Source organism: Mycetomoellerius zeteki, unplaced genomic scaffold (genome assembly GCF_001594055.1).
Source record: "Mycetomoellerius zeteki isolate Tzet28-1 unplaced genomic scaffold, Tzet1.0 scaffold343, whole genome shotgun sequence".
NCBI classification, from domain to species: domain Eukaryota; kingdom Metazoa; phylum Arthropoda; class Insecta; order Hymenoptera; family Formicidae; genus Mycetomoellerius; species Mycetomoellerius zeteki.
Window position 1 is genome coordinate 246,827 of NW_017257331.1, and position 17,237 is coordinate 264,063.

Sequence of the window (17,237 nt, forward strand, 5' to 3'; positions counted from 1 at the left end):
TAATAAACAATTACTTATTATGTATGTCTCACCTACATTATCTTGAATTAAGATGAGATTAAAAAGTATGAGAACATTAACTGTTTTAAAGAAAAAATTTATTGTATATAAATCAAGTAGTAATTATATATTTTTTAATGAAGTTTACAAATTTGTAACATAGATTTATCGGAAAGATACATGTCCTAAAAAATCGCTATTGCATATTTGTGTATAATACATCGATTGCCGTTCAAAGATGAAACGAAATAATAATCCCTATTTTGTCTTGAGTGTGTAGATTTTTGTGTAAAAACGAAAAAGTCGTCTGTCTCGTATGTGCTAAAAATTCGTTTGGACATATCTTATAGTATTTATCGCACGTAATAATTATATTTATCGCATACATGTAATAACTAATACATGTACAAATTACACAATACATCGCGTCATATCCTATCAAATAGAAAACATTGATTAATCGATAATTATATTTAAAAACTAAAGTAAATGTTATGAGAGTGAAAATATGAATATTAAATACACATTGAAATGATATATATTAAGAATTTTTTTTCACTCTTGTAAAAAAGAAATATTTGCATTGATCAATATTGCGCAATATAATATTTTTTATGCAAGACATATGAGCAAATCTTTAATTAAATCGTCATCTCTGAAAAAGGACTTGAATGTATCTCTAGTTGTTATTTTTTTATATAATCTTCTTGCTTTGATAAAACAATTATCAGGCGTCATATAAATTTAAATCGTGAATAAGCAATACGAGTTAAATGAATTTAATAAGATTTAAAAGATAGAAACGTACTCTTCTCTGACGCCGGTTGCGCGTGTGTGTTTTATTCAATTATTAATTGCCCGATATTTATAATTATTTATCTTCTCTGTCCGTAACTCTTGTATAGCTTAAGAAAAATGTGTAGCAACCACGTTAGCGAATTTATGTAATCCCAAAAAATCGATCTTTACTCAACCGTGACCGATTTTGCCAAGTTTCTCGGACAATCGACGTTACAACCACGCAAAACCGCTATGTGAAAAGACAATAACTGCATGGGAATGACGGTGAGAATTCCTTGCAGGCAATCGACGGTTTTAGGTATCTCGAGAGCTCTATCGGCAAAAGCTTTCGTTTCCTCATCCCCTTCCTCGCAGATAACAATGGGCTTACCGTCCCGCGCGGTAACTTGTTGAAGTGCATTCATGCATTTCTATAAAATAAATTATTGAATTGAGAGACATATGCCACGTTTCTATATCTCTTTGAAATTCCACGCATATATAATATAGCATAAATATTCTTAAGGGCAGTTCGGATATTAAAAACTTGCTCAATTAAACTTACCACGTAAACTGGGTCTCTCATTACAATCATAATTACCGGCATGGAATCGTCAACGAGAGCTAACGGACCATGTTTCAATTCACCGGCCATAATTCCTTCGCTGTGCATGTAGGTCAATTCTTTTACTTTCTGTAAATATGTAAGAATTAGTCATGATAACATTAATTGCAAATTTATTATCGCTTCTTATCGCCCACTTACGAGTGCACCTTCCATGCACGTAGCAAAATTGTATCCGCGGCCCATGATCAATAGAGACTTGTGTTGAAACAAAGATTTGGCTAGCTCCTTAACTTTATCATCGAGCTTCAATACTTCGCGAATGAGATTATCGAGATTTTTCAATCCTTCGATAATCTGCGTAACAAAAATAAGCGTAAGATTTAATCACATTTTATTAAAAATAAAAAGTATAATACTCTAGACGTGAATTGTACCTGTAAGCGTCTCGCGCGAAGAGAAATTCTGTCCTCGCTCATTACCAGTGCAAACATTACAAGCGAAATAAATTGCGAGGTGTAAGCTTTAGTACTTGCTACACCGATCTCGGGACCAGCATTGATGTGCACTCCACAATGAGATTCACGACAGATACTACTACCGACTGTATTAGTTATACCCACGATAAGAGCTCCGCGACTTTTACAATAACGTAGTGCCATTAATGTGTCAGCTGTCTCGCCTATCATTACAAGAATAACAATAACTCAATTTTGTATTTGTGTGTATACAATCCAGTAATTTTTTTTCGCGTTAAAACGAAATTATTATTTGTCAAACTTAAATTTTCTTATTTACTTGTTTTTCATATTTACATTATATTTCTGCCTTACCTGATTGAGAAATAAAGAAGCAGACGTCGTCTCTAAATACTGGGGTATTACGATCCAAAAAATCGGATGCAAGCTCAACCATCACTGGCAATTCTGTCAGTTCCTCAAGGAGCTGTCGCGTAGCTATAGCAGAATGATAGCTCGTACCGCAACCGATTAGCATAAGACGTCTGCATCTTTTGATCTCAGGAATGTAATCCTATGCGAAAAAAGTAATCTTTTTAATATCAGACTCTTTTCCCCCGAAACACTTGCGAAAAATCGTTAGTAAGACGATACTTTAATTCCGCCTAAGGTGACTGAATTGTCTTGAAAATTCAAACGTCCTCTCATAGTATTCACCACCGACTCTGGTTGCTCAAAAATTTCCTTCTGCATGAAGTAGTCGTAATTGCCCTTCATGATTTGCTGAATCTCCATCTTCAGTGTCGTGATCTCACGAGCGTGAGGATCGTCCATGCAACGACGAAGACGATGGATACTTAGCGCGCCTTCTTTAACAGCCGCCACATCATCATCCTATCGACATGACGCATAAGATAACTCTTTATGATCTTATCTAAAATTCTATATAACGTGTCAAATCGCACCTCTAAGAATATCACGCGATTAGTATGCTCGATTATGGCGCTCGCATCGGAAGCGAAGAAATATTCGACCTCTTTATCCTCAAGAGGTTGAAACTCGGATGTGCTTTCGCTACGCGGCATGACCGGGAGTTCTGGATTTCTGCCATGCGGACGATGATCTGCGCAAAGATTGAGAATCTTTGTTTTATTTTACGAAGATATTTAAAAAAATTTATTTTAATAATAAAATACTTTTTTTGCAACTCTTGATTTTACAATGCACTATTGAAGAAAATATTATACAACGAAATGAGATTCTGCTGCACAGAACTCTCCATTTTATTAAAAAATTTCTCAGAGTATAATAAATAAGTTAGAGTAAAATAAATATATTAATAAAGACTGATAAAAAAACTATTCGTATGCAATACAAAACTAAGGTTATTATCAGGATATAATATTTTTCTATATATTATACATAAAAATTTTATATTACATATATTATTGAGCATAGTAATTATTCATTTTTGCATCAGTGTTAGTGATAAAAAAAATCAAAATGATATGTAAAATATTGAAGATAAAAATTGTTAATTAGTAATTTTCTCTTAATTATTGTTGTAGTTACGCTAAATTTTTGTTACAACTTCCATTTTCTCATTGCAGTTACATTGAATTATGATGTCAGAAACGAGAAACAATGTGAAACTTTTCTTTTTTGCATTCTATCGGAATAAATTTTTCGTGTACCACATTATGACAGATAATAAGATGTCACTTTCTTTTTTTATTTATAAATTAATAGTTATAAGTTATGAGTTCATGAATTACTAGCTCTAAATCTGATCAACTGCTAAGAACTTCGCTAAAAGTGCAGAACTGTACACATTGAATTATATACGAGGGCAAATCAATAAGTACCCGTGTTAGTAATGAAGACGCAAGATTTTCACAAAACTTTTTTTTATTTTTCAACGTAATCCCCTTTTAGAAGGATACACTTTTCCCAACGTTTCTGCCATTTTTTTAACCCCTCCAAAAAATACGATTTGTCGAACTCTGCAAAATAGGCCTCCGTTTCGGCAATGACCTTCTTCATTCGACGTGAATTTTTTTCCACCGAGCCATTTTTTCAAATTTGGAAACAAGAAGAAATCGCAGGGGGCCAAATCCGGAGAGTACGGTGGATGCGGCAGTAATTCGTACCGCAATTCGACCAATTTGGCTGTGGCGACTGCGGAGGAGTGAGTCGATGCATTGTCCTGATGGAACAACACTTTTTTTTCGCCAAATGGGGGCGTTTTTTCTTCAATTCAACATCGAATCGGCCCAATAAGTCAGCATAGTACTGCCCCGTGATAGTTTTGCTTTTCCCCATATAATCGATGAAGATTACGCCTTGCGCATTCCAAAAAACAGTGGCCATCACTTTTTCGGCCGATGGGACCATCTTGGCCTTCTTCGGAACACGTTGGCCGGGTGAAATCCACTGTTTTGACTGTACCTTGGTCTCCGGTGTGTAGTAATGAATCCATGTTTCATCAACGGTTACTACTCGACGCAAAAACTCCTTCGGATTGCGCTTGAACAGCTCCAAACATTGCTTTGAAATTGATAGCCGCATTCGCTTGTTGTCCACCGTGAGCAATCGCGGCACCCATCGGGCCGACAACTTTTTCATTCCTAAATTATCATGCAAAATATTGAATGCCGTTCCATACGACACGCCTATGGCCTCTGCTACTTCATGCACTTTCGTTCGGCGATCAGCGAGAATCATGTCGTGGACTTTTTCAACGATTTCCTCAGTAACCACGTCTGCCGGGCGGCCTGGGCGCTCCTCATCAAAAACAGACGAACGACCACGTTTGAATTCGTTGAACCAATATCTGATGGTTGTCATAGATGGTGAAGGGTTCCCATAGACGGCATCTAACTTCGTTTTCATTTCTTCGCACGTTTTTCCATCCAAAAATAAAAAGCGAATCACGAGTAACCATGTCTGCCAGGGGGCTCCTCATCAAAAACATCAAACACTACGAATTGCTGTCAAATCAAGACTATTGCATGAATCACTCTGAAATTTTGTATGGCGTCATTTGAAAAATGGCAGTACACGATAGTAATACCAACTTGCATCAGCAATGTCACCTATCTTCAAACACGGGTACTTATTGATTTGCCCTCGTATGTATATATTTACGAAATAACAAAAAAGTTTTTGGTGATAAAAAAATCTAATTTATTTCGACATATAAAACAAGCAAAGATTTCCTAACGATTCTCGTTTTCATACATCATAAATCGATATTGACTGTATGAACAATGAGAAAATAAGAGTATTATAATTTATTTACTTGTTTTCTTCTATAAGCCCCACACCAGATTGGCGCAACATGTGATATCATATAATACATATAATGAATACGTGTACATATGATGAAAACAAAAAGCAAAATTAGTGATTCGTACAATTTAGATACTCGTATTTCGCAATTTGGAATATTAATAATACTCAAATATGTTAATACATATAATTCGCTGCGAAACAATGAAAATGATATCACCGCGACGACAAATTGAACAGAAATATATAATGCCATGATGTGATCGATAATGATAACGATGCTCAAGGTATAAGATCAGCAACATTTAATGGAATGTACACTTATGAAATAGGCACAGTATAGCGACAATTATTCATAGTAGCGAGTAGAAATAAAATATAAATATCCCGAGAGTATGTTATATTTTCCTCTACATCAAACTTTGGATAGGCAGAACCTGTTATAGGCGGAAAGCAGGCAGTACTTTGTAAATTATACACAATAGGAAGATCATAGTATACGTACGGGAAGCGAGAGCAGTATCGCGCGTCCATCATCCAGCCATCGTCTATATCCCTAAAAGTCGAAAAGACGGCCAAGCGCTTGCAGTTAAAAAGGACTAATTACATATATTTATTTACATAATCAGTAAATCAATTCACCGAAACAGTTAATTGGGCATAGATAGGAAGCGGAGAGAGGCTTAAACTTGACATAAAGTATTACCTTGAGACGGTGCTTCACCTTCTGCACAGATTGGGACGCGGGAAGGAGGAAAACGAGAAAGAAAATAAAAACGATTAGCGCACAAATAATGCCACAACGATAACAGCATAATGATTGATATAACGGCAAACATAAATTCAATGAAACAAACGAGCGCTGGCTGCGGCACAAAGAGCGAGCATCAAGCACGCGACGAGCATTAATTTTAAAAATATGTTAATTTTTTGGATAAGATATTATTTTTTTACTAATTTCACCTAATATCTATTGTTAAAGATTATATTTTGAAAAGAAAATAATTTTAGATTAATTATTTTATTTCATATAAAGCTATCTAGAAATTATTTAGAAAATACAAAAATGTATTTCATGTTAATGTTGAATGTATTTTGTTATATATAAAACAATCTTAATTTTCTTCGTATATTATACACATTTTGCAAAATTCCCCGAGAAGCATGTTATCGTGACAACACATATGCATCGTATAAAAGCCACAACTTCTTGTAAATGTAAAATGTATACTGTGTTTTATTATTTTTATTGTTTGGAAGACTAATGCTTTTATCAAGGAATCCAATAATTAATCCCTTAGAATTTTACAAGTAATAATTAGGTGGGAATTCATCGCACTCTGTTACGGTAAGCAATAATGGTGTAATCTTCTATATACTTCGCCGCAACTATTGAAATTCATTTATTTCTATCAAATTTTAAAAAGATATGTATATCAGATATCTTATTTTTAATATCAAAACTTGCGCTCCTGCAAAGCCGTTTGAAAAAAAATACGCATCTGTGTACTATCATAACGTTCGTGGACTTACAAGAAAAAATTATAAAGTCTTGTCTCATAAGCAGGTCGATCTGTGTCAAAATTTATTCACTTGAAACGAAAATAGAAATATGCCAATTAGCGAGCGAATGAGAGCGTGTGTTATTGGGTTAAAGCGAAACGAACGTTGGATAACAGCCTGTGAATGACAAAAGACCAAAGACGCGACCTCGGATACGATCATTGAGATCGACAAGTGTTAGCAATAAATTTTTATCAGAAACAGTTCTATAAGAATCGTAAGAAATATCGATTTAGACATTTCCTCAATCACTGGATCTTTCTAAAGGGATAAAATAACACGTTCGACAGTAATTATTCGTAATGATGAATAATCAAATGGATCAATATGGATATATCGACCAGAAACATTTCGATTTATCACAAATCGTAATATAAAACCGTTTTTTATACTCTCGTTACAACGAGAGATCCAATGCCGAGGACAGAAATCGAAATAAGTTTAGTATAATAGATTATATACCTTTGTTTATTGCGCATTGAAGATCGTCTGACGGCATGAAAAGTTGTAGAACATAACCGGAAGATGTTCATGCAAAAGAAACACTTATATAATAATCCATATTAAACTCGTATGGAAAGAGAGCTTACGTGCAATGCAACTTGTCGAAGTCTAAAAAGGAGGTATTTAATTAAACAATCTTGCATCTACTCGAACAATTACGGTATTGATGGACAAAATGACAAAAAAACAAAAAATAATGCAAGCATAAATATAAATATTAATTAATTTCTGTTTATAATTACATATATTATTATATTTAATTATTTAATAAGATAAAGACTAACTTGTAAATTTCGAAAAATTAAATAAATGTGATTTTATGATACAAGTGTAAACGTATGCGGCGATGTATCAATGAACATCGCGCGAAAAATTACCATTGATATGATACTTTCGATCAGTTGCAGTATGCAATATAATGTCAGAATACAAAGTGTGTGTGTGTGTGTGTGTGTGTGTGTGTGTGTGTGCGTGCGCGCGCGCATGATAACAACATAAATAATGAAACCAGATAGTTTAATCGCATGTTTATTTCAATATTGAATGTCTTGTAGTTTGGATTAATGAAAAAAGCGCATGCTTAGTTAGTTGTCAGTTGTAAGTATTTATTATTAGTCGCCTTTCTCTCGGACGTAGAATTATGTCGACACTAGATCGACACTATAAGTAGCTCGGGTAAATAAGAGAGATCTTAGAGCAATAAAATGCAAACGCCTTCATGCGTTTTCTTTCGCCGATTAATTATCACGGAGGGAGAAATGTACCTAATGTTCTTTGCCTCTCGAGATATTATATTAATAAACATCAGAAGATATTTGAATCGATAGTTAGGATTTCGATACTTAACGCTTGATAGTGATCAGAAATATTCCCTTCATTTTTCGTGGCATGGATTGAAATTGGATCAATTCGCGATATTCAGGCTTACCTTTTCCATAGAGGATAGGCACATGATCGGTAGCCAGTCTCGTTTTCGTCTTGATACCAACGAGAAGCGGTGATCCTCGTCTCGTAGCTACACACTCGCCTGGGAAATACTTGCTTTTGAAACATAGCGCGAAAGCTCCTTCCTAAAATAATAATTTTCCCATTATTATTTTACCTTGGAGTATTTTGAACTATCATTAAAAACTTGGACTATTATTTTATAAAATTTTAATAAAAAATTATAAGATAATTATATAGAACAGTTTACACTTAGATTTAATGAAATATGTTCTATTTTTCTATGAAGAAGGAAACTTTTATCTCTCGTCCTTCCCCTATCAATAACTCTTACCAATTGCTGAACAACCTGCTCAACGAGTTCACGGAACGAATACGCGGGATGTTGTACCCAAAGATGGTGGATCAATTTGGCAATAACTTCAGTATCGGTATCACTTTCGAACACGTATCCTCTCTGTTGCAGCAGAGTTTTAACTTCCTTGTAGTTCGTCACGATACCTGTATTCAAGATGATGGTATGTGAAGAATGGAGAGAAAAATTTCGGAACGAGATACACACACACACACACACATATTAGGAGCATTACCATTATGAACAACGACGAAGGCGTGTTCGCTGTCAGAGCGCTGAGGATGAGCATTTACCTCCGATGGAACACCATGGGTCGCCCATCGCGTGTGAGCGATGCCGACGTGGTATTGAGTTTCCGATTCAAAGTCAAGATTGGTACCTGTGAATATAATATCGTTGATTTTACGACGAATAATTCGTATATTTCTTTTTCCGCTTCGACAACAAAAGCGATCGCCCGAAGCAAGAAATGCACCAAATGGACAAGTCTGAAAACTTGAACCGATACTTACGACAAAATATTTCCTCCTCGAGAGCCTTGACCTTTCCTTGCTTCTTAATAATCGCGATGTCCTTGCCATCCGCACTGTCGAGGGCAACGCCTGCAAAAGAACACCTCTTGAAAGAATTCCGATGAACCGATACATGTGTCGCCTCTCATTTATTCGTCGAAAAGCTCTCTTCCTTTCTCTTCTTTTTCGAATCATCGAATCACGAATCAAAGTGAGAAACGAATAGAAAGAAATAGAGTAGCTGAATTGAATGCAGATGGAATCTAATTTGGATTGTGAAGAACTATCCTTTTACCACGGTAGATATTCAAGGCTTTACAGTTACACAATATTTAAAGCTGCAATTATCTACTTATATGTTCTAGAAAAGACAAAAAACCTACAAGAATACTACATACGATGCATTTTTTCATAATATATAAAACCATAAATATACGATATATATCTAATATATAAAGCTAATATAATTTTGTGAATAGAATCACTTTTTAAATACGACAGACGTTTTATAAATTTTATTGTTTTTCATCCTGCATTTTTCTAAGATACGGTCTATCAAGATGAATAGTTTTCGTTGCTGCTTTATTTTTTCTCCATTTTTTTATCGTGAAATACCTAAGCTTTCGTAAATGCACGTTATCTTTTGCGAAAGAGGAAAGAGGGGTTCCGAAATTAGGTATGTTGCCTTACCTGCAGAATCATATCCGCGATATTCTAATCTCTTTAGGCCAACAACCAACAGTTCCAAGATCTCCTTTCTGCTTTTCGGCGTCAAGTAATTTAGATAAGCAAAAATTCCTGGGAATTTAAAAATATAATTACTACTTGGATCGATCATCACGATAAAAAAACATAACCATACTGAAAGATATCATTGATAAATATAAAAAATGTTAAAGTCCATCTTCCGTTAATGCTACATGTAAATCATTCATTATTAATCAATAATCTTTATGTATAGTGTCTAACGTATTGGACGACCATAAAATTGCGCGTTTATATAGTTAGTATAATTAGACATAATTAATAATATTCATACGATAAAAGTTTTCTTAAAATTTATAATTTGATTTTTTCTTCAATTTAGCTATCACTATATCTGTCTTTCTCCCTTCTCTCCCCCCTCTCTTTTTCACTCACTAGTCTCAGAGCATATCGTATTATTGTATAATTTTTCCGTATTCTTGCACGGTTCAATTGCTTCAACAAAAAATAACATACATACATCTACTTGATACATTTAACTTTGATCTATTGATTAATCACATATACATTTCTTATTACATACCTCTATATATGTTTTACTTTTTCTTTTTCCAAATAACTGAATTTCTCTTCCCACAATCTCTCTTATAGATGTGACCTTCGGGATTAAGAGACGCCGATCAGTAAAATTAAAAGATAGACCGTCGTCTAACGCGAGTGTCTTTGGTTTAATATTTCTTTATTTATTCTTGAAAAATCCATTTTAAAATACAATAAATTCGTTTCTGCTTTTCTCTAAAATATATTCGATCAGTCGAAGAAAATCAAAAAATCATTCGTGGTAGGCAACAATAGATGATCTCTTAATTTCAATGATTTCTGCATCACCTCTTGATCGAAGGTCATATTCGCGAGAGAATGCGGAAAAATTCGATTTATCCAAGAACGCAAAAAGATCGTGGAGAAATATCACGGTAAAACCTTTCATTTTGTTTTTAATTTTTTTATTAACATGTTGATTCGTAGAGAGACTGAATACGCAAAAACATACGTCATATAGCCCACTTAAAGAATGCTAAATCACAAATATGGAAAACCTAAAATTTCCTTTGTTTTTCTAATTTCAAAAGACAATTTTATTTATTTTTTATATTGAAAAAATTTTCAAAAATTGCATTCTTGTTATATTAATGCATTAATATTACAATTGAAATAATAATATTAAAGAAAATCTTGCAAAAATTAATATTACATTGCATTATATATATTGGAAAAAAGGTCTCGTTGCATTTTATAATTGGAATTCTAATAGATGTCTGTTCAACCAGAAAGATACAAATCAAACTTATCAAACATTCGAGATAACCAGAAATTCAATTACGAGTCAGAATTTGTTGAACATTTTCTCAGTGTAATCATATGAAATAATTATAATGTACAAATATGATATATTGTTAGTTAAAATATGAAGTTGACATACAATTTATATTAAGATAAAAACAAGATTAAATTTAATGTTCAAAATAAAAAAACGTTAAATGTATGCCACTGTCGGATATCCATCAACGGTACCGAACGATGAGACGTTACAAAAATGCAAAAAACTGATGCCCGTGAACGTTTGCGAGGGAAGGCCGGAGATCCCGGTTGGCCTAATGACGAGAGAGAACAGGTAATTCAAGACACATGTACGCCGGTGAAAGGGAAAGTTTATGTGCGTGAGGCTACAGCGTGAGAGATTCAGACACATCATGGTTATCGTTATCGCGGATTGTCTTTATATAAATTGTCGAATTCTGAATAAGAATAGAAATCTCAAACCAGAGGTTCTCGTATACGAATTAGAAATTGACTTACAAATTGCCGTTCTAATAAGCTTAATTGAATAATAATAACAATAAAATATTTAGTAAAACTAGTTGGAAATGAAAGTTGAAGTTTCTCAAATCTTATCAGACAATAATTTAGTGTTTATTATATGTATAGATCGAACACTAGTGTGCTCTGCAATTAGACTGTGCAATATGACCAGAATATATCGATTTAGTGAGTTATTCGTTCTAAGAAACTATTTTACTATCCTTTCAATGTACACAGATAGATATTCGATAGCATTGTCAATGTATATACTATAACAATGCATAACTTTCCAATGCTTATCAGATGAAATTACATACATTTCGAGTGCAATCGAGCACAATAAAGTATAAACAAGTACGTATTTTAATAATTTAAACCTCTTCTCTCGTAATAAATTTTACAATAAAATTTGATATTCACATATTTACAAAATATTGACAATATATTTTACACATAAAGAATACAAAACTTCTTTCATTTCTAGATAAGGTTACTAATTCATGACTAAGAATGACTGCGAACGAAGTGCGATATTCCAGTGCATAGATGAGAAAGATTTAATATTCATTTTAGACGCACCTAAAATTATCCTACTTTTACTTCGATTAATTTCACTCCGTTTCCTAAATATTTTTGTAACTCTCCTTCCACTTAGATAAACACGATCATGTTGATTGCGATATTGATAATAATCATAACTAAATACTTTATTATCATCTGTTTATTCGTTAAACTTTAATTAAAGAATTGTCATCTTTCAAGTGTTACTTTCGAGTATTACTTTACTCCTTTACAACTTCATTATCTTAGTGATAAGAATTAAAATATTTTTCGTCTCGCAATATTAAGTAAAAAGCGAAATATCAACGTTTTAGATCTGCTAATTCCCTGAAAAATATCTAGTATCCATATCCTGCTGCAAAACTTTACATTATTATGAAATAGATCGATTAATCATGCAACTCGGTTTAGATCTCTGAGAAAGACTGTACGATCACTTACTTTAACAAGACTTGAAGAGGTACTCTAATCGTACTGAACGATAAGAGAGTTTTCCTACAGTGATTGATACGAATATCTGGAGTGATAGAAGAAATCGCAAGAATTTATTAACAATTTCTCTTCCTTTTATATATATTTACGAAAATCAGCTATAAAAGCGATCAGATGGTTAAAAATCTAGCAATAAAGCTCTTATCGAGCAACGCGGCATAATTAAGAATTGCCGGATGTACCTGAAAGTCAAAGGGGCGATATTCAAAAACTTTTATCATTGTGTTCTATCGAAGCAATATCATATATCTTTGTCATATATCGTATATCATGTTATAGAATTAACTACATTGATAGAAATAATTTTATGAGAAGGAATATAGCCCTCTCCCTCTTGGACAGTATTCTTTCTGAGCAATTTTCTTGTTGGAGTATCCCTTTCATATCATATTGCATTTTTTTTGCGCGATCATGATAGTATGTAATTACAATTCGTTATCGCGTATCTTGGTTAGAAAAACAGTACAAGTGCATTTTCAAAACTGTATCATTACTACAATACTTTTTAAGCATCAATAAAAAATATATTATTCTATTTTGTTTTAAACGGACAAATAATCAAGATATAACGCGAGCAAAAAATTCGAATGAGGCATAAATTCAGACTTATTTCGATATCTTATTCCATATAGCATGATGAAAAATAAGCATGAGAATTGATATAAAACATTTTTCAATTATTCTTTGAGGACATTCGTTGGTAGTAAGACCGTTTGTCTAATGTGAAAAATGTGAAAACTTTATTGCGACGCAAAGACAATTGAAATACAGCCGACATGCATAAACGAGATCGCGGTTGAACGACCATTCGATGAATAATCGCGACAGCATCATCTAGCACGAAGAACTTGGCCTTCCGACCTACTGACCACGATATTCGTAAGAGTCTCACGGCAACCACACAGCAAACTTAATTGACGAGCAACTAACACGCACGCTGCTCCTTTACATTTTTTTCTTTTTATTTGGATATATGGATATCCCTAATCAAGATACACAGTTTACTTCTTTTTTTTTTTAATTATCTTTAGATACTGACAAGCAATTCAAAGTTTACGCGTTTATACAATATAAAATATAATAAGTATACTTATATGTACAAATTATATAATTATTATATAAGGATATATTTATATAAGATTATATATAGTAAAATACAGTAAGGATATTCCATGCTACATTAGAATAAAGTATATAGAATAAAGTAATATAATATAACACTGGAGCGATATACATAAATTCGAGTACCTACAACATTTGAGCGCCTCTAATAATAATCTAAACATTCTAACCGTTCTAATATAACTTTATATACTTTCCGCTAGAATACTTCGTAAATGAATTTATTCATAGCAATCGAATCTCGCGAAGCAAACGAAGTGGCGGGGGGGGGCGGGGGGGAAAGGATATCTCTGTCGCGTCTAAATGTCATATGTAACTGTCCTGTGCTATGTTGCTGCACCCTCTCGCCTCAGGTTCGCACACCTCGAAAAAGAGACTTTCACTCGACTGAATCGAACGTCGTCAATCGCTTGATATCAGATCAGAAATTACATATCACCAAAAAGCCATTATACGCCATGGTACAAGAATAGTTGCATGCAAGAACATGCTCGAATCATTTTCTTATCAAAGTCGATTTTTCGTCTGAAAATTTGTACAGTCTGAACATTTCGCAATAAAATAATGGATAGATTTTCTGCTTGAATTATGCAAGTGTTTTGAATTCCAAATTTAATTTTTAATGCTACGCCGTATATTTTGTGTGACACACATTAACACACATTTTATAGTCCAAGATTTATAAAATAATTTGAATAATCTTTGGAAAACAGTAATTCTTTAAAAAATGAAATATTTTTTTAATCTAAAAATTGATAATAATAGATTTAATAAGCATGTTCGTAATTGCCACAGACGTTTTCATTAAAACTTGGTTTCAGCAGAAGAGGATGTAATCCAACATGACTGTTATGCATACGGAGATTTAGCGCTGTTGATCGAGCTGTCTGGTAAATACCGAAACACAATTTATGGTATAGGTCAACGCTCGAGGAAGCAATGGGCGCGTTCAAGTTGACAAAGCGGCTAGCCTGCTCGCCAAGCAAATGATCATAATTGGTTGTTACTTATAGATCCAACCAATCATATTCAATCGCTCGGTAAGCATGCCTAGCCGCTTTGCCATCTTGAACTCGCCCAATGTCTCGTACATTCCGCGGGAAAAACGTATGGAATGCCGTAACATTCCTGCGAGACCGTATACCAACATATCGCCAACGTGATATATTCCTGATGTCCTCGAGCCTTCGATCATTATTCATCATTCCAATGAATTATTACTCGAAAAGTAATTTATAATTAAGTCAACCACTCGACAAATTTCAATTTTAGAAATCAAATATTAGTGAACCTACTATCATACCGGTAACATTAATATCCGTTAAGCAATTTCTCTTGTCAAGATATTTAATTAAAATAAAAAGACTTTCGTTGATTATATCAGTAACATAATCGAAAACGTGACTCTCTCGCGAGAGACTTGCGCAAATCCTTTCATAATCCCGTGATGAATTTTCGAGCCACCGCGGTGTGTTTCCATTGAAAGATGAAAGATGTTACACCATCTAAAATGATCGCACCGAAATCTCGAATGAAAGTCACATAAGCCGTCGTAAAGATTCGTAAAATTATTCCAAAACAAAAACTGTCGCAAGAATCAGGAATTTACGTTATTACATTAAGTTATTAAAATTGTCTAATTTTATGGGCGATATTATCGAAATTGTTTAAACGTGTAAGCAGTTTATTTTGCTGTAAATCAGTGATATGTCACACTTTGTCATTATCTGTATGTGTATATATTAAAATTATCTGTATGTGTATATATACAATTATACATGCGCATAAAAATTATAACAAAAATTTTATATTGAAGGTAATATAGCTTTTTGAAATGTGCAACTCTATTATGTATGTTAAAGTACATATAACTTACTACTTTCATTAATAATCGACTGACATTTTGTCTAAAATTAGAACACACACATCGGTCGATGTTTAGAAGCCCAATGACAATAAGCTTTGTTATAGTAGCACGTATACGTGTTTGCTCGATCTCGTACTTACGGTACCGAATCGTTATTGTAATACGTTCTTTTATCGTTTTGCAAAAAAAAGGTAACGCATTTGTCGAATTAGCACATAAAAAATGAAGAATAGAGTCGATAATTGACTGATTATAGCGATCAACTATAATCGCAAATACTTACATATTCATCTATCATTAGGATGATATCTGATAATTACCGATTAGAAAATCAATATATTCAAACCCAAATAGAAACGATTAATCAAATTTATTCCTAATAATATATAGACTGTATATTTAAATATTCAGAATTTTATTAATCTTGATAATAAAACATAAATAAAGAAAGAAATACATATCCAAATATGTATACTCGTATGCATGTATAGTAGAGATAAAGTATTATATATTGAAATACAAAATAAATAATAATTAAAATATTAAAATATTTAGTACAGTTCGTTATTAAAATATCCATATTATTCCCGTCAAAATATATTCACTTATGATACTAATAAGTGATAACAAAATTAAAAATATATTTTACATTAAGTGAGAAGTAAGATTTAAATTTATCATATCTCTCTCTCTCTCTCTCTTTCTCTTTCGGAGTAATAATGTGCTAAAATCAACAGCATTTTATTAAGGAAAAAAAATTAATAATGTATCGTTATAATGATGTTATAATATTTAACTCTTCTGTGTATATTTTTTACATTTATTCTTGATATAAGAAATATGGAAAGATAAATCTTTCTTTTCATATACAACTCCGTTGATTAGTATCTCGTTATGTCAATGGATAATTCGACGATTGCATACCGGCGCGATGTGTGGAAACCAGTGTGTCTCGATATGTTCCAGGCAGCAGCTGGGCGTAATCTCGCCGCTCAATTTCACATGGTCATTTTTTGAACACGATAATCGAATTGTCGCGATAACGGTACTTGCGCGCGACGAAATGACAAAATCCACGAGTGCGTAACGTCACGCGCATGAATAAATAAATCGAATTTACCACACATCGACCGCGTCAAGCCGGCACGGCGCGGCGTAGCGCGGAGAAAGCGACGACTACGGCGACGACGACGGTGCTTAAAATTCGCAATATGTGTGTACTTACCGCACATGTTATCAAGGTTGCTTGCCCGCCACGTAGTGTATGTAGAGACACAGAAGAGAGAGAGCAGAAGGCAGACGGAAAAACGGAGAGACAGATGGTAAAAAATGGATAGAGAAGTTGGAGCGGACTATGTCACTCTTGCTAGATATATTCGCGATGCGACATGCGTGCGATACGCACTGCTCCGAAACACAATCTGAGCCGTTCGACAGCGTGCTCTCGGTTCTTATGACGTACGAACGGGCGTCGCGTGCGCGCGCGAGCGAGCGGGTACGACAGGGTATGAGTATGCACGTGTGAAAGCAGCAACCAGTCAGCCAGCAGCAACGAGCTGTCAACGTCAGCGCGTCAGCGCCGTCAGCGGTCGCGCGCACAAACGCAGATATGTATGACTGTGCAGTACAGTGTATACACCCTATACACTGGTATACA

At 33.9% G+C, this 17,237-nt stretch overlaps 1 protein-coding gene across 5 annotated transcripts; it reads right to left on the reverse strand.

Moving 5' to 3' along the window:
• Positions 1–587: 587 nt before the first annotated feature.
• LOC108725355 (glutamine:fructose-6-phosphate aminotransferase 1) lies at positions 588–17,237 on the reverse strand. Of its 5 annotated transcripts, XM_018452330.1 has the most exons (15): positions 16,806–17,236; positions 9,664–9,771; positions 8,974–9,063; positions 8,697–8,840; positions 8,441–8,607; positions 8,090–8,231; positions 7,120–7,146; positions 5,801–5,821; positions 2,769–2,926; positions 2,458–2,697; positions 2,179–2,377; positions 1,783–2,027; positions 1,547–1,702; positions 1,346–1,474; positions 588–1,211 (listed from the first exon to the last, which is right to left on the reverse strand). In XM_018452330.1, exons 1-15 carry the CDS (start codon positions 16,810–16,812, stop codon positions 966–968), a joined length of 2,079 nt encoding a protein of 692 aa, XP_018307832.1. In that variant the 5' UTR covers positions 16,813–17,236; the 3' UTR covers positions 588–965. The 5 variants fall into 5 exon arrangements, with proteins under 5 accessions (XP_018307832.1, XP_018307834.1, XP_018307833.1 ...); XM_018452332.1 differs by lacking the exon at positions 7,120–7,146 and having other exon boundaries at positions 966–1,211; positions 16,806–17,237; XM_018452331.1 differs by lacking the exon at positions 5,801–5,821 and having other exon boundaries at positions 966–1,211; positions 16,806–17,237.

Excerpts from the sequence above, each read along its gene's own strand:
- LOC108725355 (XM_018452330.1), bottom strand. Across the intron at positions 9,064-9,663 it reads TCGCGGATATGATTCTGCAG|GCGTTGCCCTCGACAGTGCG; the intron begins GTAAGGCAACAT and ends GTTCTTTTGCAG. Across the intron at positions 1,212-1,345 it reads TGAGAGACCCAGTTTACGTG|AAATGCATGAATGCACTTCA; the intron begins GTAAGTTTAATT and ends TTTATTTTATAG.